Source organism: Molothrus aeneus, chromosome 1, assembly GCF_037042795.1.
Source record: "Molothrus aeneus isolate 106 chromosome 1, BPBGC_Maene_1.0, whole genome shotgun sequence".
In the NCBI taxonomy this organism is placed as follows: domain Eukaryota; kingdom Metazoa; phylum Chordata; class Aves; order Passeriformes; family Icteridae; genus Molothrus; species Molothrus aeneus.
The window spans coordinates 101,996,404-102,021,836 of record NC_089646.1 but is presented as its reverse complement, the minus strand read 5'-3'; the positions used below and the strand labels follow the sequence as shown (position 1 = coordinate 102,021,836).

The following is a 25,433-nucleotide window of genomic DNA, read 5'->3' as shown; positions in this document are numbered from 1 at the left end:
CCATAGATATAATTCTTCTTTATATAGGAGAATATTGAGCTCTTGTATGATCTGCTCAATTTACTGGCAGCTAAGAGATATTTTTTTACAGAAGTTAGGTAATCAATGAATTTTAACCTGGTCCTTCAGTGAGAGCATTAGGTTGAATATCTGTACAGTGCTTATTCTTATACACAGTGCTGGATATTCTGACTATTGCATGACTTCTGATCTAGCATGTCTCACCTTCATTACTGAGCAGGAAAAAATAATTGGCTTTGTACTTATTTGTTCTGTGTCTCCTGAAGCTCACATAGTTTACTGAGCTATGTTGTAGCTTCTTTTAGTGAGTCTCTGTCAAGGGTTTTGGATGCTTCCTCCTCCACAGCACCAGCAGCTGTAAATGATGAGTGACAAATGAATGTTAGCACAGTTCTACAGCATCACTCATGGCCATTTCCACCAGGGCAGGTTTTCAAGCAGGTCAGTCGTGTGAAACACCAGATATCTCACATGCAGGCTGCATGTCTTTATATATAAAGTATGTTCTTTTGTGCATCTCAGACTTTTGAATGCTCCCCACAGTTCAGATTGTCTCTGCTTTCTGCAACATGCAGAGCAGCTGGATCTGAGATGTTTTGTGGAAATACTTCAGAGCATATTTTAATGACTGTAAAAAGTTACTCTTGAAAATAAAACAATTTTAGATACAATGACACAGTGTAGCCTTTCAGCCTCTTTTTTTTCCTCTGTATCCAGTTGTAAAGCAGATGCAAAATTGCTTTCTGTATTGCTTATTACGGAGACAGACATCAAGCCAAGTTTCAGTCAGGAGGACGTTTTAGGTATAAGTTAGAAACTTTTGAAAATAAATATTTACAAGGAAAATGTTTACAGTCTTCACTACCAACAGCATAACGTTGCCTCTCTAATAACCCCTTTCATATTCCTTCTCTTTTCTGCAAAATACTTGTCTTTCTTCCGCACACAACTCTGTGTGCTGTGTGAACATTTTAATAAGGGTTTTCAGAAACAAAACCACATTTTCTTTCAAACTGAAACTTCCCTTTTAGGCATCTGAAGCAGAAATAGTGCATTAAATAACAATACTCTTAACTTCCTTGGCATGTTTTTTGTTTTTATGTCGCAAATAGTTGTCACAACTACAGCAGCGTGGAAGCTCCACACTTCTCTTTACAAATAAACTTTTTCTTCGACTTTTTTAGCCTTCAGATGAATAATAACATGTGAAATTACTTCAGGGAGAATTAAATAACAGCAAGGCAAAATAGTTGTCCACAATTTTTCAGTTTCATAGATGCTGTCATTTTTTTGCAGTATGTGGGACTGCAAACAGCCAGGCTGTTTTGCTGATGTATATACTAAATGATTGAATTATATGTACCTGTATTAATCTTGAAGATTCAACTGGTTTTGCTGCTGTTCTTTACTTCTTAGTCTTCAAAACATTAGAAAGGTGGTTGAAGCCATCTGTCTTCAGTCACAGATATGAGCCCATTCTCAGCCCCCCCTTTAGAAAGGTGAGAGGCTTTATAGAACCAAGTTCACCTGTTTTGCAATAGTGGTGACAAATGAAAAAGTTACTTTTTGCCCCTACCTAAACACATACAGAGGTATTAGACCCTTTATATGGGAAAGTGACATCTACAGGTGATATTGTGAAGCCATATGGTAAATTCACCTTAGCTCACTTGCTACCATTACCCACCAAAGACTCATGGTTACTATTATGTTCGAGTATCTGTTAGAAATTTGTATATTTACTGGTGTTGAAGACAAAAAGAAACAGTGTGTAGTGTACTAAAAACTAGTAATCATCAATGCTTTTTACAAGTTACTACTTTGTGGTTCATGAGAATATCAGTTTCTCTCTGCCTCTTCATTTGTAATATGAAGATTTAGTGATAGCTGTCAGAGCATCTGTCTTTCATCATTTCTGCATTTTTGTGTCTTTGTCATAGCAGCTGTGGCGTAGTTTTGTTTGTGCAGGGAATGAGACACCCCATTCAGGTGGAAGGCTGTAAATGCAGAGCTAGCATGGTTTTCTGATACAAAGTTGACATAAGCTTTCTTGCAGTGTTTCATTTCCCTGGATCTTTGTGTACAGATCAAGTGAAATAGGAGCAGTGTTAGAAAACTGCTGGTAGGTTCATTGCTACGTGAAGGCACTTGTATTTTTCACGTGTGTCTACATTTTGCGTGTAATACATGTCCATCTTTCATACAGCTTTTGAAGTTCTCTGAAAATATAAACAAGGTCTAGATATTATATAAATAATTATTTCGTATTTATTTGCCAATATAAATTCTGAAATCCCATGCAGGCTGTTCTTTCAGTTGCTTGTCAATGTGGCTTGTGAAACAAGTTTGAGAAAATTATGATTTTTCTGTAGTCCATGGTCAAAGCCACAGAGGAAGAAAAAGCAATTGTTCCTATCCTCTTCCTTGCACAGACTGAGCTGCACTAAATCAGACATAAAGGACTTCAGAGCATATATAGATCTCTGTCTCAAAGACAAGATCTTGGTCTGGATTCTGTGTTGTGAAAATCAGCCTAGAAAAGTTACAACAGATCTTTGCATATCAGAATAAAGTAAGAGAAATTAGAGTCTTCAGTAAATAATTAGGGGCAAATAAGGCAAAAGAAAAATGTTTCTTGGTTGTGATGTCGAAAATAGAAGATTTGGTGAAAAGTAGTATATTTTTCTTCTTCAAAAATATGTAACTTAAAATATATTCTGCAAACAGGGAAATTGTCATCTTTCTGAAACTCAAGAGCTAAGCATACTGTCCTTGTGAACCAAACACTTTCAGAAAAGAACATTATAAAGGTGACCATCTATTCATGTTGCTCTGACTACTAATTGCCTATATTATGCACTAGAATCCATTTTTTGTTCAAGGAAGGTGTATACAGCATCAGCTGTACAAATTCACCTGCATGTCTGTATTTCAGAAGAAGGCAAATTATGAAAAGCTGATGTGTCATGAGAAGTTTTCCATCTTTGACAAAAAATCAGTCATAAATTTGGCTTTGTGGGGGGAGTACCTAGCAGCCAGAGGTGCTAGACAGAGTCCTGTTAACACACCTGTTAATCAGTGAAGCCTAGTGCTAAAGCAGAAAAAAGGCCAAGAAATGCAGTTTGTCAGAAAAATCACATAGTCAGGGTATCTTTTTTTCTGTGAAGTTTATTCACCAGATGGTCTTCAGCAGTCTGGAGGAAGAAGGCTTTTGGTCTTCTCATCTCCTAGATTAAAAAAAAGTAGTGTATTGAATTTACAAAACAAAATGTATTTCAGAAACAAATGTATCAAGAAGCAAATAAACTGGGGTGGGGTTTTTTTGGTGGTTTTGGATGGTTGGAGTTTTTTTGGGAAGTTGGGTTTTTTTCGTGTTTGTGTGGTTTTTGGTTGATTGGTTTTGTTTTTATTTGGTTTTTTGTCTTGTAACCATATCCAAATCTTTGAAATCTGTCATTTTTTCTCTCTTTTATATCCTTTGGTGGCAACTAAAATCTCTGTGTTGATATAGCCACCTATGCACGTAACAGCCCAGGTGATTTTGAAGCACTGCCTTTGAAAACAAAATAAGATACAGTCTTAGATTAGATTAGATTAATTTCTTTCCCTGTCCATCTGTATTCTTCCATGCAGTTGCTTATTCAGATGTAGACTGGAGATTCCCTCTGCTGTTTCTAAATCTCATTCTGTTGCAAGCACGTTCATGTATTGTGTCTATACTGAGTACAAATACATTTGACATGTTAGAATGATAGTCCTTGTTCACAGTGTACATTAAATACTGCAGTCTCCCATAAAATATAATGAAAAAACAGAATTAAAACATTAACATTGCCCTTTCCTACTCAAAGTGGTAAAAATAACCAGGTGGTCCCCAAAAATAACAACAAATAATAGTGCTGAGTTTTTGGTTACATAGATTTGATTTTTAATCATACTTATCTTGACAGTGAAAAGAAAAATACCATTTAAAAATATCAAATAACATCTGTTTTTAATGGCTTTTGTACATATCTTGATCTGACTAATAGTTGTTAGATACCGACTATTTCTGTGAGGAAGAAATAAAAGTACCAATGTTCTCTACCCTTAAATATAAAAATACATTGTGAGTGATACGTCTCACCCATGAGATACTTATCAGGACAATAAACTGTGACAGAAGTTTTTTCCAAGCATTTTTACTTATGCTTTAATGTAGACTAAATTATCTTGTTTGTTCATCTAGGTAAAGTGTTCCTGTTAATGCACTTAAACTCCCAGTACAAGATTAAAAAATACTGGATCTGAATATCTTACTCACAGGCATGAGCAACATTCCTTCACAATAAGGTCCTTGGGGAAAAATAAAAGAAACAAGTAGCCAAAATGAACTCATATTTTTGAGCTAGAGAATAGTGATGATTTTATTACAATCTGATGCTTATGATTGACTCAACATGGAAATAGAAAGTAGAAATGCAAAAGACTAATTAGGTTCTTTTGTCCATTCCCTAAGGAACCTTCTACTGAAGGGGATAAAATGATCTTAAACTTCTCATCCATCATTAAAATTGATTCTGCATTACAAGTTGATATGAAGAGCCCAGTCCAACAAGTCAATTACTTAAGATTTTTGTTTTGGAAATGCTAGATGCAGCATGTTTTTTACAAAAAAAAAAAAAAAACTGTATGTGTTAGTCTTTCCAAGCTCAGATGAGCTATTTAGAATGAGTGATTAATAGGTATTCATATTTCCATGATGCAAATCATGCTTATTAAGAAGAATGCACAAATTAGAAACATAAACAGCTTTTTTGGTGGAAAACACTGATTCAGCAACTGAAACTGTCTGTTGGACTGCTCTCACAAAGACAGCTCGGGTTTGAACCATGGTCTCAAGCCTCCTGGAGTAACCCTTCAGCCAGAGCTGTGACCTCAGACAGAGAACTAATGCCTCCCCCTGCTGTCCCATCTGTATCTCAGGTTCCCAGATGAGTCACCAATCATTCTTCTCACATGCTTGACTATAATTAGGCAATTAAAATATCTGTAGTACATAGAGTGAAAGAAGGTCCATGTATGAGTGAGACTTACTTCTCTGTAGCCAGTACACTCTGTTGGAAAATACATCAAGGCCTCTAGGTACAATTACATTATTCAAAGCTTTCCTGTTTCATAGAAAAAAAAACCTGAAGCACACTCTCTGCAAGCCACTGTCTAGCAGTGCTGTCTTAAAAGCTGCAAGGTAAAGATTCAAGGCTCTGGCTTTACTCAGGTATCCCACATAGCCCTCACTAGGGAATTCCTAACCCCCCAGGAGTGCTACATGTAATTCAAAATTTGGAAGATGCTGGATTTACACAGGCTGAGAAAATGTTAATGAGAGGAACAGACCATTTAACATCTCTGCTGTGGGGCAAGCAAATCATATGAAAGAAAGAATTCTTCAGTTAGACTGGATGAACAACATTCAACTACAACTACACTGTTTTGATGCAGTTGTTTGTATTTTTAGTTTCCTGCAGGTAAGATCAGAAAAAGCAGCACCCTTGAGTGACATAAGGGTGCATGCATGGACAGTAGTACTATGTACACTGCTTTTATTGCATTCAGCTTTGTCTCATCTCAGGCTAACTGTTTAAATCTGGACAATTTCTGTTGCTGCCAGTTCCTCTGTTACTGCTGCAGTACTTCTGTGAGTAGTCAAAAGGTGTTGTGGAAATGTGCTATTTATTCTTTGGAAAACCATATGACATTTTCATTTTATCCTGTTCAAATAGAACAAGCTGAACTAGTATTGGAAATCTAACTGTGGAGAAATGTCAATCAATAAGTGTGTAACACTTTATTAGATGGAAACTTAGCTGGCAGCATTAGTTGTAGTGGTATAAAAATGTCTTAAATAGCACCTGTCAAGAGTACACAAATAAAGTGTGGTCACAGCCTTTAAAATAAGTCCAGCAATGCCTTGTTTCTGAAAATGGTGGTAATACTAAGATGGAGCAGGAGCAGATAAGATGATTCAGGAATGGTAGAAGCTGGCATGTTGTGGTTGCTGTGTATTGTACCAAGACTGTTCAGGTCTTTCAAAGCCTACCTTACTTCTCTTGTCTTTCAAGGTGTGTTTGGCTTCTTATGACGGGGAAGGGCATGAACACCTTTGTGTATTCATGGGCATTTTTGTATGTAAGGCACTTCTGGAGCTCCAGTCCCAGACTGGGATTTCTAGATAGTACCATAATGCAGACAAAATAATGCATTGAGATGGGCACTGTTCCAGACCAGTTAGATCTGTTGCTACTGATAAATAAAAAAAAAGCCATATGATAATCTAGAGAATAAATTCCACATTCCTCCGTCTGACTAGCCACAGAATCATTGGAGAATAGGAGCAGAGGAAATGCCAACAGGAGAAATGATCCAGCTCTAGTCAACAGCTGATGTGTATGTGAATATACATACATTTAGAAAATATGCATTTTCAAACTAATTATCTAGTTTTATGAAATGAGCAATTTTAAAGGAAGAAACCTCTGGAGTAATCAGTTTTATCATTGCTCAAAGGATAATATTTTTAAGTATTTCTATATTAAACTGGGAATTCAGAATGGAGTGTTTTTTTTATTTTAGCTATTTGTGAAACACTTGCATTATTTCATAAAACAGTGGCACTCTGGCTCCCCACTACTGTACATTGTAAATAACAATGTTTTTGTTTTCTTTTTATTTTTCAAAAGAGATGGAGAATTTACAGGTCAATCTTCTCCTATTCTTCTTCCTGTAAGAGGTCTAGTGCTGACTCCTTAAATATAGGAGTAGGTGGTATAGAAAGCCAGCCAAAGCACTGGTCAGTCTCATGGGAGCTATACATAAAATTTCCACATGGTCCACAGTCACTTAGTAATCTAAGCCTTGTTGAAAGCTAATGGGACTTGAAAGCACTTTGAACATTTCATTTTCTGAAAGCCAATTTTCACATATAGCAGTGTGCAGGCAGCAGGGCTGGCTGACTGGCTAGCTCAAAGCAGGTAGGATTCAGTTTGTGCTTGAAAATCAGCCAATTACTATTCACTGTGCTGTCCTTTGGCTGGTAATGAGAGAAAGCTGTGTTTTTCCAGAGGAAAGGATACAGTAGAAAGCCTCTACATTGCCAGTAGCTGCACTAGGCAGGATTTGTCCCAATAAAGCATTTCAGCTTACTATATAAGCAGCATTTTCCAGAAATGTCAAGCTAACAGGATTCAGTCAGATCTGCTTCTTATTGACAGTCCATCTAAATAAGGAAATAATGAAAAGCACATTTTAAATTTTTAGCTCAGTCCTGATTAACCCATTTGAGTATATCTGAGATGACTTACTGTTGAGCAATGTTGCTGCATACTGGTGTTTTGGGGGTAAGCATTATAAGGTGGTATTGTTGCAAAAGGTCACAAGAAGAATTGGCAGACTGGCTGCAACTCAGATATATCTGGTATGCATGTTGTGTTCTGAAGCCTGGGTTCAAACTAGTGTTAGGAGAAAACAAACAATTCTATTTGCTTGTGAATTAAGTTCTAGTAGAATTTTTCACTTACAAATGGGTATCTTTTCTCAGCTGAGTATGAGGCCATTACTGCCTCTGCAAGCAGTTGGCTTCTCTCTGTGCAATCTCTGAATCTAGTACAATGGAAGAATTGTTAAAATAAGGTCTAAGACTGGGGCAGAAGATTTTTCCATGAGAGTAGCCATAGCCTCAGGCATCCTTGCTAGTCTGACATACCTATAGGGAACCAGCCTCAATGTTAAGCCATCCACAACTTTGTTTATTTATATGTTTTCCAAGGCAAGAGACATTTGTAAGGAAGATTTTATCAGAAAATCCAGCACAGCTGTATAATTACAATATAGCCCTGTTGAATATTATGTAATAATTAATACTTGTAAGGCTAAAGTTAGAAAGTGCTTTTCAAATGTCATCACGCTCAACATCAGAATTAAATATGAATTCAAATTAAATAAAGGGGAAAAAAGCAAAAACATTGTTTTTTTCTGCTCATTACAGGGGTTTTATTTATTTCATTGAAATTATTTAGTGCATAAAATGTGTATGACAACTAGAAACTAGCAATTAATAAATAATACTGAAGCATTAGTGCCCAGGTTTTGCCAGCACAAATGTCTGTTGCTTTTTAGTGTGGTAATTCTTACAGTGACAGGCCTGGAGGAGACTTCAGGAAAAGTGAACAGGTGGATGGCACTGGCGTACCTTTTACCCTCAATGCTCTTTTAGTTTCTGGAACAGACTTCAGAGGACTTCATTAAAGCATTTAGAAGACTTACAGGTTAAGTGACCTGATTCTCTTTCATCATTATTTCCTTGAGACCTAGAAACACAAAAGTGATCTGTATGCATTTTGATAGCTAGTGGTGAGCAGTAGGCCCATATGGTGTAGTGATATCTTGACTTCAGCTTTATCTCAGATATCAAAATTGTTCATATAATAGGAATGTGCCTATGAAAATGCTCTTGTGTAAACCTTTAAAGTTAAGTGTATATGTTAAAATAGAAAACAAATGTCTGTACCTATTTTGAGAGAGAAAAGATGCATAATCTTTGCCTGAGTTTTTGAAGTTTTATCAGAGTTTTGTTCTGGACTTCACAGAGGCTTTAAATCCTTAAGAGCTCCTGGAAGCATGAGTGAAAGTTCACTGCATGCTATACCATAAGTATTCAACAAGCACATGGTGAAGACTGCCCCTGACAAATCAGATTATCAGCAATTGAGCAGATCTTCAAATTACTTTCCATTCCAGAAACCAGCTCATTTGGGAAGGTGAAGATGATTCAACAACAGCTGTACTGCTGTGTGGTCATGGAATTATAAAAAATACTGAACCAGCAGTTTATCTTGCAGGTTGGCTAAGTCAGCACAACTGGGATCTGTGCCTTTTCTCTATAGTAAGCTGACTATTTTAGATAGAAAGATGAAGACAGGATACTTTCTGAAAAAGTAGGATTCAGTCTTAAGACTCTTTAGCCTACACCTGGTCACCTAAGGAGGTGTCCAGATTTGCAGAGCTGCTGACCAGTGATGAGCATCCCAGGAGGTAATTGGGAGACTAATAGAACTGAACAATCATGAAAACTTGGTCACAAATGATGCACCTGCAAACTCCTTTTGGCAAAATCTTGGGCAAATTGCCTTATTGAGTAGGAAAAAAATCTATTCTGTTTACGGGAGATGTTCCCTTGCCTACAGTCAGTGACATTTATAGTGTAAAGTAACAATTAGCTGCAGTTTATTACATACCTTTTTCTGAAGGTGTATTTACCTCCAAATTGTAGCTTGGTTAAAAGAGCAAACATATTCTTGTGGATTATCAGATCTCTGGACTGGCAGTGCAAATTTTAAATTTTTTTCCTCCTGTGAAATAAATTATCCTACTAACAGCGACATCTGTCCCAAAGGTTTTGTTAGGAAAACAAGAGTTCTTGAAAATTTTAATCTACTGCCTTGTAGTCTGCTCTCCCAATATTTTATTCCCCTCTGGTTTTATGCTTTTGAGTGTATTTTAGACAATTTCTGCTACATAATGGGCTTGGGAGTTTCTGACACTGTAGTTGCAAAGGGAATCATTGCTTTTGGGCTTTTGTTGTTATCGTTGTTGCTGTGCAGCCATATCTCTTAATAGGAAAACACTCACTGTGTCTCAAGTTCATTTTGAAGGGAACATACATAGTAAAAGACTGAGGGCTAAAATGCAACTCCCTCAAAGTAGGTATATTAGCTGTGTCTTTCGGTAGTCCAGCTGTAGGCAGTCACAGCAGCAAGCAGCAGGTTTTGCTTCAGAAAAAAGTGGAGGCAGTTATCATTGCTACCACAAACCACAGTAACCAGTAGGTAAAGGGACCATTTTATAACCACCTCCTCATGCAGTGTGGTTGTGGCTGCTCACTGTAAGGGGTATTTCTGCTCTCTTTTCAAGATGGAATTTAACTGCTGCAGGTATAAGTCTTGCATCTTGTCAGTCCCCTGCCTCTATTAGCACATACTTATGGCTCCCATGCGCTGCCATGGGGAGGCTTTGGAGCTTAAGGGTATCTGTTCATTTTCTGCACATTTCTAGCTTTAATATCTATCACTGAACTTGGTCTCAGGTGGAACAAATGTTAGCTTGTGGATTTGACATTCTGTGCTAGAAAAATATTTTAGAAGCTATTTGTTCCTTGTCTAAGCTGCTTGCTTTTCTAGAAATTGAAAAATTACCCACAGATTTAAAAGTCCTGTGTGAGTAAGTGCTATGTAGGCTTCAAGAGTCAGGCTTTACTTGTTTTCTTCGTGTGCTTGCTTTATTCCCTACACCTGAACACTTTTTCCTATATTCTGGGCTAGTTCATCGTATTCAAATTGATCTCATACCCCAGTAGCAATACCTGTTTTCAGAAGTGGGTTTCACAATAGGAAGCAGAAATAGAGGAACTAGAAAACTGGTTACAAAAGCAGCTTTAAAGAGTCTAAACCATTCATGAAAGCTGTGTGATGTTCCATTTCCTAATATGTTTTTGTTCCCAGAGCAGCAACTAACTACTGCTGGTAATAGAACCAGTGGTTTTAATATACACAACCAATCGTTTTTGTTGAGTTTTTTTCAATAATGCCTTTAATTAGCTAGGGGTTTGGAGGGTTGATTTCTTTTTCTTATTTTCCTTTGCTTTTCATCTTCTGGTTGCAGTATGTTGGTGATCTCTTTTTTTTCACAGCAGAGATCTTTGATACCAAGTACTGTATTGTGGAGCTAATGGGGTGTGCTGCAGGCTTTCTGTCGAGTAGCACAGTACCTTCTCTTCAGACCTTCTCCTCCTGCAAGGGGGCAACTGCTGAGAATAACCTTTCTGCCTATTGTGCACACATCTGTTAAGATGATGCTTAGAACAATTATTGCCTCTTTCTCCTCCTACCACAAGTCTCTGGAATCAAATTGTTTAGTTCTTCAGGATAATAAATCCCACAACCCTAACTAGCCTCTAATGCTTTTCAATTCTTGCTGGAGACAAGTAATAATTTATTAATATGTCAGAAAATATTTTTAAAATGTCAAGAAGAAAATAAAAATGGGATATAGAAGAATTACTAACTGAGACTTTAAGGTAGGTTTTGGGGTGGGTTTTTTTGGTGTCTTGAATGCAAAAGAAGTTTGGAGGCTACATGTAAGAATTGGACTCAAAAAGCAAGAAAACATCTGAGAATATGAAGGGAGAGCAGGAAATCCTGTCAAGCACTTTTTAGTTATGTTTGTCTTATTTGGATAGTAAGATCAACAACAGCATACTCTGCCCTGCAGAATAGGACATTTCTTCTAGAAGTACACTTAGAAGCACAAGGTTGAAAAATTTGTTATAGCTCAACTCTTTCTCTGGCCTGCAAAAAACCTTTTTTTTACTTTTACTTTTCCTAAAGATTTCTTTTCCTTGTAATTTATTGTCTTCTTTTCTTTATGGAGAATGACAAGTTCAAAATCTACAGGAATAAATTAGTGTTTAGAATCTCTTCCCAGTTGTAATTTGTGATTTCTGGATTTGAATGAAATGTAGGAATCTTTAAATCATAGCACAAATTTTGCAGCCTGTAGGGAAAAAAAGGAATCAGGATTAAATTGCTGCAGGTTATCCCAGAGCTGTCAAAAAGAAATGACTGTAACGATGTAGGGCCCAACTGTCTTGTATCTCAAGTGAATCTGTGGGAAAGAAAACTGAATTAATATATAAAGAAACTTGCTACATCACCCCACAGTTTCCCAAAGATTCTGGCTTCTTGCAAGGGGACAAGACCTATGTAGATGTGTAGACCATGTATCTTTCCTGCAGCATTACCAAAAATATGCTCAGATTAAATTTATTGAAACATCACACAGTCCTGCGAAGACGGAATGCAGGGGAGCCATCTAGATTTTGTCCATTAAATCAGGATTCTTGAAGGAATAATGTTGGGGGTTTTTTTGTCCTTGATCAAGTGTGATGTTAATAATGTGTCATGGACTTGCAGGCTTTTTCCAGGACACTGCTCTGTGGAAAACCACCTTTCCCTAATCCCACTTTTAGCTGTGCTCCTTGAAAGATAATAGCAGCAGTAATTGAGTTGAATATTTGTTTCAGATTTGAGAGGAAGGAAGGAGCTATACAGAGACAGTATTTTCCTAGAGTGAGTGGAATACTCTGATTTCTTATAATCAGTAGGACAGGCTGGCACAAAACCGTTCCAGTGCTGTCCTGACTTTATTGCAAAAGAAAGCTACATTGAATCCTAGAATATTAAAACACAAACAAGCTAAACTTTCACTAGAATATATTCTTATTATATTACTGTGACATTCAAAATTGCACTTGGACCATGACTGTATCACATATCCAGGACACTTAGGTAGAAATAAAATGCTTGCTGTAAATTTCCATATGATGCAGAGCAATTAAAGTATTGTTGAAACTCAGAATAAAATCTCACAAAAGTATCACCTGTTCTGTGCTGTTAATTTAAAGAAGAAAAGAAAGGTGTTCAGTTTTGCACCTATAATATCAACTTGAATTTAGTAATTTCAGAAACTGTAGCATGAATTTCTGCTGTTAATTCTACTCTTAAGACCTTCTGACATTTCTTGTGTTCTAACAGTCATCATTTCCTGTTGTCTTAAATGGCTTTTTCTCCTGTTCCATGAACAATGAAAGCAATTCAAGGAAACCTATAAGGAAACGAAAATTATAAGGAGACCTATGAAACTCATAATATATGCATAATTTTTAAAGATGGATAAAATAAGGGGGAGAATACATAGCTTCTTTAAATGATCTGTGCAAATTATGGGTGGAAAAATTATAATTTGGAATTGCTGTAAATAAAGACAGTTTTTTTAAAAATTCAAGAGTTTTAGTCTGTTACCTCTTTCTTAAATTTCAGATCTAAGTTACATCATAACTGTGATGTTATTTGCCTAGTGAGTTGGTTTTGGTTTGCCTATAATATCAGAGCGTCACAAAGTCACAGAATGGTTTGGGATGGAAGGGATCTTTAAATACCATCTGGTCCAAGCCCTCTGCTGTGACAATATAATAATAATATATTACTACATTTTCCACTAAATGCTGGATCTCAGAGTGAATATTTTATTTTCAAAGGGAGATCAAAATACACAACATGGATGCCAAACTGCCCAAATCTGTCAATATCTGGTTTGGTAATGCTTTAAGAGTGTTGGCTTCTTTTACTAAAGGAACATTAGGGCAATACATTATCCATTTGTTCTCCAATTAGATTTAAAGTCATTCCTCTAAAGAAGCCTCTAATTGTTTACTGTAATGTGACAACTCAGTAATGGATTCAGTATGGATGTTAAGCTTATAGTTTATATTGTTTACTCTTACTGGCTCAGTGATTTTAAAGCACTGGTTTAAAATTGGAGTGGCACACCATGCCCTGTGGGTAAGATGTGTAGGCTACAAACAGACAGGACCAGGTGCACACAAAGAGATGTGGTTTTTTTCTCAACATTTTGCATTTCTGCAGCATTTCCTGTGAGCTGGTACCCAGCTTCAGCATGATGCTGAAGGAAGCCCTGTATGTTCATGAACAGAAGCACACAGGGAAAGCACTGCAGAGGATCTGCTGCCATGGCACATCAGGTTTCTTTGCCGCATTCCCCACTGTTTTCCAAAGTGATACACTGCAGCAAAAAAACTATAACTTCTGCCTCACTTCAGGAACTACAATTTAGGAGCTGGGCTAATTTGATGAATAGTGTACACTAAGAAAAATATTAGAAACCAGGAAAGGCCACATACTCCATTGAGGCTCATTTCATTCCAAATACACCTTCCCTAGGTTATCATCCAATTGCTAAAAGAAAGAGTGATGTTATCCATTTTTTATAATTCCACTTCTGGGTATTATGGAGATAAATACCTAAGTGCTGGAGAACTTCCTTTCAGAAAACTATTTCAGGAGAAAAATACTTAAATGCAGATAGGTGGGATGACAGAAAAGAAATTGACTGACCCTAAATGAAAAATATGATGATAGTGATACGAATATATGTGTACAGTCACAGTTTCACAAAGTTCCCCAGAGACAAGCTTCCAATCATGAGACTTTCAGATAGTAACCTTTCATTTGATTTATTGTTTCAGGACCAATGCAGGAGACAATATATGACTTCTGGAGGATGGTATGGCATGAAAACACAGCAAGCATAATCATGGTTACTAATCTCGTAGAAGTGGGAAGGGTAAGTGGTTTTTGTACTTAAAAAGATGAAAGATGTCTAAGGTGTTTGCTTTTCAAAATTAAATAACAGACCAACAAGGTTCTTACATACTAAGTATAGCGCATAAAATATGTATGACTGCCTGTGCTGAGAGGTTCATTATCAATTATTTTTAAACATGCCTTGGATGCTTGGCTTTGTTACTATTAGCACAATGAAAAAGTAACTGATAAAGCTGCATTCTGTACAGCAGAGTCTGCAAAGACTGACAAAGAGGGGAGCTGTCATATGTTTATACATATCTCAGATATACCAATTCTCTTAAGAAAGTCAGTATATTTGTTGCAGAATAAAGGAATCATCTCTTTATTTTTTTTTAAGGAAGGCTAAGGAGGCATCATTCCGGAACAGATGTCTGAGTAGTTAAAGTATGAAGCTGTTTCTTGGTATATTTGTCTAAATTGGTCTGGCTTGTTTGGGTTTTACTTCCTGAAAGCCTTCTGGACTAAAACAGAAAAAATTAGTTTTACACATTTGTGCACTTTATTGGTCAGGAAGTCATGTTCGGGAGCTGGGTAGTAAAGGAAAGGTTGAGTTACATGACTGATATTGTGTAACTCTCTTTCTTTGCTTGGTAACTTCTAAAGTAAGCCTCCTACTCTAGTCTTTATGGCTAATTTTGTTTTCAACAAGTAGTGAATGGAACCTTTTTCTGTGTTTCACACAAATGTCAGTAAGTGAGTCTTTTCATTTACTGCTTTGTCTGTGCACTGCTGTCTTAGTTCTCATCTGGGATTTTTTTTCAAGAAAATTTGCTTAGGAATTTGGCATATAGCTTTCATTTGATATGAAACGAAATCCCACTGCTTTTATGGGAACTACGGCAATTATTGTAAATCAAAGTGTTGAAATAAGAAGTCAAGTGCACACATCTTGGTTTGAGCAGCATGGTTTTAAGAGATGTTTTTAATTTCACACTGGTGGAGTGTCTGATACCGCCTCTGCCCTGTGGCATTTGCATTAGGAGAGAGCACTGTTTATGTGGAATGAGTTGAAGTCCTTTTGAGCAAGTCCAGTTTTACAATCTCAGTTTATTCTTCCATATGTCCTTTGTGAACTGATAATATAAATCCTAACAGTTAGGTATCTGTGTGCTCAAGCCTGCTTACAGATCAGGTGCCAGTATTATTTTTAGATGTAAAAAGATGGGGATTGTGACTGCAATTAACACCTGCTGCAGGAGCACATGTACAACTAATTGCAGAGACAAAGAGGGATCATGGAGGCTGCTTTAAAAATGCAGTCCCTTGAGTGAGGAAAAGGTAGAAATAGCTGGATGGTCACATATCAATTCAAAACAGATGGATTTGTAAGAATAGGAAGCTCTCCAGAAAACCTCTTTGTTAAAGCTTTATACACATTCATAAGTGCCCAAGAGAACAACTTAAAAAGGGATGTTTTCTGGGTATGAATAAACAAGCCTGAGAGCAAAAACAGCATTCTGCATGAAACCACATGCTGTTTTCCCAAAGTCAGTGTTTGGAAGTGCCAATTAGAGTGAACTGTCAGATGTCAGCAAGGGAGACACCAGTCTTGGTGCCAGTGCTGGCAGCCTCTGCTCAAGCATTTAGGTGCACATTCCCACAGCAGCAAGGAATGCTTTGTGCCACCATGCAGATTTCTTCAGGGTGCAAGAGTCTTAGTAGGATACAGATCTGCAGCTTTGTTGTTTCTGGCAGTGGTAGAAATTACTTTGTTCTCACTTTCTCTGGAGGCCAGCATAGGTGAAATCAGAGAGCAGAAATTGAAATCAGCTTTTAATGGAAATAAAATTGTATGAGCCACAGAGCAATGCACTCACTCCTCCATTGGTGTTTTTGTGCCACTCCCAGAGCTGGAATCGTCAGCAACAAGGAGGGAAATTGCAAACACACCATCTGTCCTGCAACCCCTAACACAAGCTCTGTGCCACCTTGAGTAGCAATGATTTTAATGGACTTTTGGTAGCATTCCTGTAGGGCAAACCTTTATAACCTTCCCAAACTTGCTATTGCTATCACTGCTATAAGATTTATAGGGGTTTCTTATTTTTACTTTTTAACCATATTGACCCATGGTAAGCCAAGGCCGAAAATTCTTTTGCATTTTCAGGAAACAGGAATTTTTAAAATTTAACATGTTTGCCACACGGTGTACAGCCTTCATGAATTAATCATTGAGGGGGCATATTTGTATTTGTTTTCCAGTACTGGCTGGATAGTCATTAAATCAGTGCTAGAAACTTGCTTCTTGCCCTGGAGCATTATGCATCAGGACTGTTTTAATTGCTGCTGGAGGAATCACCATGAGGCTGTCCCTAATACAGGCACCTGCTGCAAATGACTCAGTCCCCCATTACCCTCCAGCAGGGTCCGGGTACATCTGCCAATATCTGTCATTATCTGAGGCACACTTGTCAGAACTGCACATCCCTTTAAGCTCTTGTGTGTTCCAGTGAGGGACCCTTGTCAGTGTTTCTGGCACCTGCAGACCGCTGTGCACCTGGTATTTAAATGGCACCGAAATGTGTTTTGATTGTTTTCTCTCTTTAATGAACCTGCCTGAGGGACATTGAGCTCTTTATCTAATAGCCTGTTACCCAGTCACTCACATTTACACTGCTTGTGTGGAAATTCAGAACTAGCTTGAGCTGTTGCACTAATACATCTGCCAGAAGTCTTATCACAAAATCTGCAGGGCTCCCTAAGGAGACTTTTGTACTGATAATTTAAGCTAATGATTTCTAAACATATTTAGTCAGTTTTATGAAGACCTCATTAGAATGTGACTGTTTATTAAAAATCAAAATGAGGTCTCACAGTCATTTAGAAAAAGCATTGCTGAATTGCATGAATAGTTCTTTGATAAAGGATTATGAAGTGGTGCTTGTTAAGGTTTGCCTAGGTTGACAACAACTTTTACCAAAAAAAAACCTAAACAAATAAGCAGCCCTTGAAGCAACCTTGAAAAAAGGTCTCTGTCTTCTTCCTGCTGGGATCAACAACTTTCCACTCACAATGAAGTTCACAAAAAGAAAATGGCAAGTAATTAATGGTAATGATCCAAGAATCAGAATTTTCCAGGCCACACACTAATGGATAAGAAGCATAAACAAGATTCAAGACTTATATAGTTACATCAGTGTGACAACAAGCTGTTTCAAAGTAATGCATTCTGGATTATATTAATGCAAGTGGCCTCTGTGCTCATGTCTGTAAGTGGTAGAGGAACTGAAGATAGTGTCATTTTAGGGAGCATCTTTGCCTAAGAGATTTAGCATAATCTGGTGGATTATTCTGTAAGAAGCAAAAATTTTTATCCAGCAGTGTGATGATGTTACGATCACACGGCATGATCATAAAGTAGACACAGAAGAACATCTTGCTTACTCCAAGAGACCACTCTGGAGGGCAAACTCCCAAAGACCCAGAAAATCACTGGGAATGGGATCAAGGTGTTTATGTACCAGCCAAAATCTCAGATGGTTCTTGATTTGTTTTAGTGTTTACACGCACTGAAACATTTCTGTCTTCCTTGAAGAGGCATGGTGGGAAGATTTAGAATATATTCAATTGTGCCATCTAGCTGTCACACCTCCATCTTTGCTCTTGTTGAGTTGGTACTAGTACTTAACTGGCATAATCAAACTTGGCCTGTCACATTATTTGCGATTTATCAGTAGTTGCTTTCTTGCTTTAGGCAGAAGAAGTTTAGTAATAACTGATTAATAAATGCTGAAAAATTCAAAATGATGCAAAATTCAGTGGAGGTGGTTATAAATAAATGCACTGCAAGGACTTATGATTGTCTATTATGCTTTTAATGGAACAAAGTATTCACAAACAAAATCACTATAAATAATTATAAAAAATAAAACCTCACCCCAGGAGCGTAGTAATTACAGTAATTAGAGTTTCTCAATTATTACTCGGAATTAGAAAACAGCCAGTGCTAGCAGTGTTAATAAGCACACAAAAGACCCTTTTTGTGAAGGGAAGCAAGGTTGACTACAACAGAATGGATGTGACACAAGGTGAATGAAGGTCAGCCACGACCTGGTAAACAGCCCCTGTGCCTGCGCTCACACCTTTGTGCTGCCCAAACTGCCTCTCCCTGCCATCTTACCCCTCAGGAGTGGTGTACTTTCCTAATAGTCATTTCACACTCTTCCCAGGTGACATTTCCTTCCCAGGAGCCAGAAAGGCTGTTTTTGCATAGGGGAAAAGGAAGAATACAGTGGTGGTTTAACTTTTCTTTGGCTTGTTTTCCTGGACCTGTGCTTGACATGTTGTGTATGTGGCACTTCTCTGCAAAAATGGGGATAATTCTGAATTTTCATGATTAAAGACTTCCACATGACAGCGAGGAGATCCATACAAGAGTCTTCTGACAGAGGGAATACCTCCTTGGTGCTGGCTTGCTATAAAAAGCATTACTTGTAAGATAAATGGTGTCAGAAAAGGACATCTAGGAAAGCCTGTTCTTCCTAGGAAAGCTTGTATGATCACAGCCCTCAGCAAGTTTATGTTCCTGTCTTCGGGTTCTCAGGATGTGCAGCACTGGTCAGCATTCAAGACAAATTTCTTAAACAGATTCAAATATGTTTCTTTAACAAAGAAAACCCAGAAGTCTTTATGACGAACCAGATCTTCTTAGATCTACTTGATAATTTGTGTTATTGACAGAGATTATACATCCAAGAAAAACTGCTAAATAAAACCCTGTCCAAAGACTTCTTACTGGAAACAGTAGGGAAAAAAAAAAAAAAAAAAAAAAAAAAAAAAATCTTCATTGGAAATTTCAGCAACAAAAAACTGTGAAACTTCCAATGGACTTAGCACTTATGCTTAGAATGAAAATGGACTTTTTTATCACAAAGCTCTTGCAAAGTTTGTACTTATACATTTTACAAGTTTTTGAGAATCTTCCATGAAGAAGATGCTTCTAATAAACAAAGGTAAACTCAAATTGTATTTTAGATTCAGATCACCCAATATTGTGATCTTGCAGAGGTGAAACACAGTGACTCTTGAGCATGTCTCACAAACAGCACATTTGTATTTAGTATAAATGGAAGAACACTCCGTCTAATTGAAACTCCCTCTAAATGTAATAAGCCAAATTGCCTACACTGGAATTAATTCAGGATACTGGTATTAATGCTCCTTAGGAGGTGTGCCAAAGAGTTTGTATGCATACTGGTGACTAGGGTTTCATTTCAACTTTTCTAATGAAAGAAAGAAATCACATTTTATAAATAAGAGGGGAAAGGTTGTTATATGAATCTATTTGCTTCCTCAAGATAATTCTAGTCCCAACTTCTTAAATATATAAATAGCGTCCTTCCCCGTCCATTGAATTTTTTTTTCCTATTCTTGTTTACCCTCCAAAAATGGGACTGGTACTTATGGTACATCACCACAAGGTATTATATTCTGTTGTTATACTTTTGGTTTCAGTGTAATTCCAGTATCTCTTATTGCGTAGAGGACAGTTAAGTTTTACAGAATATCAATGAGAAAAACAGAAAACCAATCAAAATTTAAAACTATTGTTAATCTTTCAAGTCAGTTAACCCTTCTAGACATCAAAACAGATTTCATCTTTCTAGATTTTTAACCAGAAATAGTAGGTTTACATTACTGCATTATACATAGTAGGGGAGGAGCCCTTAGGGAAAATTTAATTTGTTGTCCTCCAGGAAAGAGAAGGAAGGACTCTGTGCATTTGTCTAAAAAAGATCTGCCCAGGTTAGCAGTGTTAGCATCATGAAACAGATCATCAAGCTAGAGGCATTCAGCACTGTCCCATGTCATGCACAGCAGTCATGGGTTCAGCTCTCAGTGTTTTGTTCTATTCTTATCTCCAGTAAAAGCTATGTTTCAAAGAATGTTAATCAACACAGATTAATATCTTAATGCTTACTAATCCCATTGAGATAATTCACTTAGAGAAACAAACAAAAGAGGTTTAAGGATACACAAATGCACTGATGCCTTTGTTGGACTAACTGAAGTGCCACCAAGGTGTAGGATGCAACTTTAGGTGCAGTTTGCTAAGAGGGAGGGCTTCAGGTTCTTACTTGAAATGTCAGGGCTAGCAAAATGGCTTCATAACTGCAAATCTCCTCACCTCAGCAGTCTTTTGAAATTATCTCTCAATCTCTCTGTGAAAGGAGAAGTATCCTGGAGGCACTGACACAGTTTTACTTTACCCAGTAGAGTACCATGTAGAGGTGTCTAAGCTAACATCAGATGATCAGGCTTTAGAGCCAGAAGGCAATCCACTAAGTAGGTGGTGCTCTGTACCCAGCTAATGGCATCATTTTGATCTTGGAGTGGAAGCATGGTTCAGAGCACAGGCTCGATGCAGACACATCAGGTCCTTGGGAACACAGGATCTGAGAAACACGCCCATGATTTCACAGTTGTGTCAGGAATTAACACAGGCTTTGAGGAGCTCTAGCTAACCATCCTTCATCTTGGCATGGGACCACCCTTCTCATGTGTTCTGTGCTCAGCTTTTTTTCTCCAGGGCTCTACTGAGATGCACAAAATTGCCTAAACATAAGCTATGAAACAGAGATAATCCATATTTCTCTGTTGGTATTAACAGTGGAGGAAGGAACACTGGAACAGCTTTACCTTGGGTTATCTTACCCTAAAGCTGCTCTTCTAGACCAAATCTTCTTTATGGTCAAAAGAAGGCCACACCATGGGTTGGGCCTATCACCGTAATTTCATCTAACCCACTCTGCCAGATTGATGGTATGCTAACAGCATACTGAGTCTTAAGAACAAAGGGTCACACTCATTCGGTCACGTGGGGAAAGCATTTGTTTATGGCTGCTGCTGGGCGTCTCCAGAAAGCCAGCTCTTCAGGGCAGAAGCTGAATGAGAGTGCACCCACCAGGCAACTTAGGGCTGCACTGTTGGGGCAGCCCAGGGCAGCAGAAGGTGGAGAACAATGTCAGCTCTGAGTCATCCCAAGAAGAAGTTAGACTGAGCTAGTAAAATTCATGGAGGCATCTCTCCCCACCCTGGCAGCTGTGAACAGCATAAAGACTTCTGGCTGACTTCACAGAGACCCATTCATCTGATGGTGCCAAACAGTATCTCAAATATTGTATTTCTCAATAGTCTTCCACATCTCTTTTAGAAAACTGTAGAATGAAGTATAAAACTAATAACAGACTTGCTCAAAAGCAAACAAAAGAAAATGAAAAAAAGGAAGACTGGGTTTTATCTCCTGTCAAAGGTTGTTTTATAACACATAAAATATTCTTATATCGTAATACATTTTTTGTTTGAAAAGTATTTAAATAAAAATACTTTCAATTATTGGATGTACTTTTAGTTCAAGTCAGCCAAATAAAAGTACCTGTTATCCGAGCTACATCTGTAAAATCTGTTAAAAATTTTACCAGTGAGCATGGTTGGCTGTTTCATTTTATAGCCAAGAGGTTTTACTTCAAAATTTATGTCTGACTTATCGTCATTACTTAGTTCAGGATTAATTTTAGATTAGAATGTATAATAGTGCTCTTCACTAATGACAATCCATGCAGGGCATAGTCAGTTATATATATATATCACCCCTTTGCTAAGAATATTTCAGAATCAAAGGCAATTGGAAACTTTGAATAATCAGTGTTACTTAAACTGTTCTGTATGGACTGCAAAGTGTATTTCACACCCAGCTCACATATTAAGTCTGTAATATTGCTCCTATTCCAACATTCTAGTTAAATGAATTACTGTCCTGACTTTCCTACTGCCTTTAGCTACATGTGTCACATTGCCAAATGGTTAAATATACAGCTTTGGAAGTCACAATTTGTGTTCATTAGCCATCCACAGCCTACAATATTTGTATATTTAGAACTAGCAACAACAACTTTCCACCTTCATTTTTAATTCTGAGTTTCACACATTAGACTATTTTACAGGGGGATGGAACTAGACAGTGGAAGTAGGGTAATTCTCTTCTCCAAATTTCTAAAATTATTAGCAAAATAAACATGTTTGAAACAATTGGACAGTGTACCTTTGGATGAATAGATTAAACCAGAGCATTTTCATTATGTGTCTGGCAATCATCCTTTTATCTCATCTTGTGATGAACATCTGTATTTTTTGGCATGTTGGTAGGATATAAATGTGGGGTGTATGTGAACAAACTCTCAATTATAATTCTGCTCAGATGAGATTTCAAAATTATGTTTTCTGTTTTGTGGACAATACTTACTGTTATGGTAGCAACGGTGTGGAAAAAAAAGATCTAGTGCATTTAATATTCAGTTCTGGAATCATGTATCAATTATTTAGTTAAACCTTCTGTTAGTAAGGCTTTTGTGTAAAACACGTACCAAATGTTTATAAAATGGAAAAGAGATTCGTCAAGTTATGGTAGCTAAAGCTGTGCTAAAAAGAAAAATTGAACATATGCTAGCAGCAGTGTTTCTCATATTTAATGAGTAAAACCATATTCTATTTTGTTGCAATTGTCTTTTCTTGTACAAATAAGGGCCCTGATCCAATAAGCATTTATAAATGTGATTTTGATTTACACTAGTTTATCTACTTCTGTCTTTAAGACACCTTTGCATTTATTTGGGTGGCCCTAGAGGAGATGGGAGATGGATATTTAAGCATTTTCTTGACTTTTGGTTCACCCAGAGTCCATGGAGTTCTCAGGTCCAGAGCTCAGCACGTGCAGAGCATTGCAGAACAAGAGCCAAAAGTAGGAGAAAACCCTGAATTAAAATAAAGTTGTGCTTGGGTCTTTTTTCCTCTGTTAGAGAGTGAATCATCAGTTGGTCTGTGGCTCTGACTGAATTCTGGCACGGTTCCCATGGCTTTCACAGCCCCTATTCCACTTGGGAGAGTTTTCAGGAAATTGTGTTGTCATGGATCCTTCTGCTCAGCTCCAGTCTGCTCCGTGCCCAAAATCCCCTTTGCAGCAGACTAAGAAATCCCTGGTGGGCCCAAGCTGCATGAGGCACAAAAGGCTATAACTTCTGTGCAACATCTCCCAGTGCTTCCCTAATTATTCCACTGTATCATCTTAAATAAGGTTTAAAAAAGAGTGGAATCAAATCTAGCAGTTGAGGCATAAGAACACGGGGACTGTGCTCTTCTAAATTGGTCTTTCCGAATTGTCCCTGGTTCTTAGTCATAATCCAGACAGTCTGGACTTACCAAGTTAGAAACAGGTATGTTTTCCTTCAAGGAAAGAGCAATTTAATTCAGCCAAGGTTGCTTCCCTTCCCTGCAATTGTTTATTTTGCTAAACTAGAGCTGCTTCAAGGATGGCAGGTGCCCATCAGAAAGAAACATGGCTAAAGTTAGCAGCAAAGAGAGGTGCTGATGGGCAGTGCCATGCCTGGGATCACGGCTGCAGCTGCTCCCTCCCTGCCTGCAGTGGCCCTCTCCATGTGGTTCGGGTTCCCTTTTCCTGCCTGTTCACACATCCCTATGGAAGGATAAGGGAACAGGCAGGAAAAGGGAATCGGCTCCAGAGAAGGGGTTGTCAATGTGTTGCTGCAGCCCAGAGGCAGTGTGAATTGTCTAACTCTTCATGAAGAGTCAAAAAGTCATCTTAGCCATAGGTGGGAAAACCCTGTTTCAAAGAGTTTCTGGCAATGACTATAAAAGGGTCAGTTTGCTGGCCTGAGGGATTTGAACAGTGTGAATTCTCTGGATTATTTTAACAACACAGACAAAACAATGAGCATTCAATGTCTTTCACTTAGCTTCTATGAGAGGATCTTTGGAAATACATCTGAACAAAATAAGATCTGGATAAATATCAAGTAGATGCAATAATAGATAGCAGCAGTAACTACTATACTGCTTGCAGCAATGTATAATGCTTTTGAAATGTTTGTTCATTGCTGACAGTGGATAGATAAGTTGTAGAGATGAACACACATTTGTCAGAGATCCTGTTGTTAGGGATCCTGGGAATGGCCCTCTGCTTGGTCCTTGGCTGGTGGAATCCTTCTCCTCTCTGGCACCCTGTCAGCTTTCTGGCTCTGGAGCATGGTGGGGAGAGCAGTCTTGCCAGCCTTGCCTGTTACAGGAGCACCAAGCACTGTCCAGGGTCCCAGCTCCAAGCCTCTCACCATGGAAGGGAACTCTGGTGTTGCCAGTTGTCCTGAAACCACACTTAATACCAGATTAAATGTGAAGACTATAAAGAATTCTTTTTAGCCAATACTATTGTGGTTACTAGGTCTGAAGGCAAGCACAGAAAAAGAAATAAAAACCTAATAAAGCTACCTGAACTTCAGCTCTGCTCTAGGAGCTTTCCATCAGCTGCATAAGCAGGAACGAGCTGTTAGGATGCTTGTATAATTTTGTGGCTGGGAGCCAGGGCTTCTGACCAGGCTACTCTTTTTCTCTGAAGAGGATCCTGATGTGGGACTGTGTTTTGCCAGCCCTTCAACTCAATTCTATTCAGATTTAAATTTTATGATGCTAATGAGCCAGAAAAAGGGCCAGAACTACTGACCCTGCCTGGACAAACTTTTTACTTTATCAGTCAGTGTCACTACTGTGATGTGGCAAGACCTCCCATCTATCCAGACAGTAAAGAAGGATTGCACACAATTATCAGTGACAATCTGGAAACAAATGCCTAAGAAAATGTATTTTCTTCTTCTTTACAGGCCAGGGTTTGACTCTCTGCATAATCCTTTCTATACTGAACGTGGGGTTTGTATAAATAAATCATTTGAATCCTGCATTACATTTTTCAATGTATGCTTATACACACGTTCATCTGCTTTACCTTTTGCTCAGGATTAAACATGGTAGTAATCCAAATATTTTTGCTTGAAGATAGGTCTGAGAAATACTCTTATCAGTTGTGAAGTTTAATTTTTTTTTCTATCAGTTTTCCATTGAATATTTAGAGTGCTCAAGTTTTTTACCTGACTCATTGAAGTGCATATTTAGGTAAACTAGATTTACATGTATCAAAAGAAAATTTTAAATTTTCCCTTTGGTGAGAGAAAGAGAGAAACTGTTCCATGCAGCAGATGTATAACAGATGCCACTCCTAGCATGTACTGCACTACTGGATGATGGCCAGATGCAGTGGTGATAGCAGAGCTATTACCATGATAAAGCAGAGTAAAAGAGAGATGTAAGCAA

At 37.8% G+C, this 25,433-nt stretch overlaps 1 protein-coding gene across 6 annotated transcripts in view; it reads left to right on the top strand.

Annotated features, from left to right (window-relative positions):
• PTPRM (protein tyrosine phosphatase receptor type M) overlaps nucleotides 1-25,433 on the top strand; it is a 441,308-nt gene that overhangs the window by 392,291 nt on the left and 23,584 nt on the right. For all 6 annotated transcript variants that reach the window (XM_066561791.1, XM_066561798.1, XM_066561783.1 and 3 more), the window contains one exon: nucleotides 14,159-14,256. In XM_066561791.1, coding sequence (XP_066417888.1) covers nucleotides 14,159-14,256 — 98 coding nt within the window. The remainder of the gene's footprint in view (nucleotides 1-14,158; nucleotides 14,257-25,433) is intronic.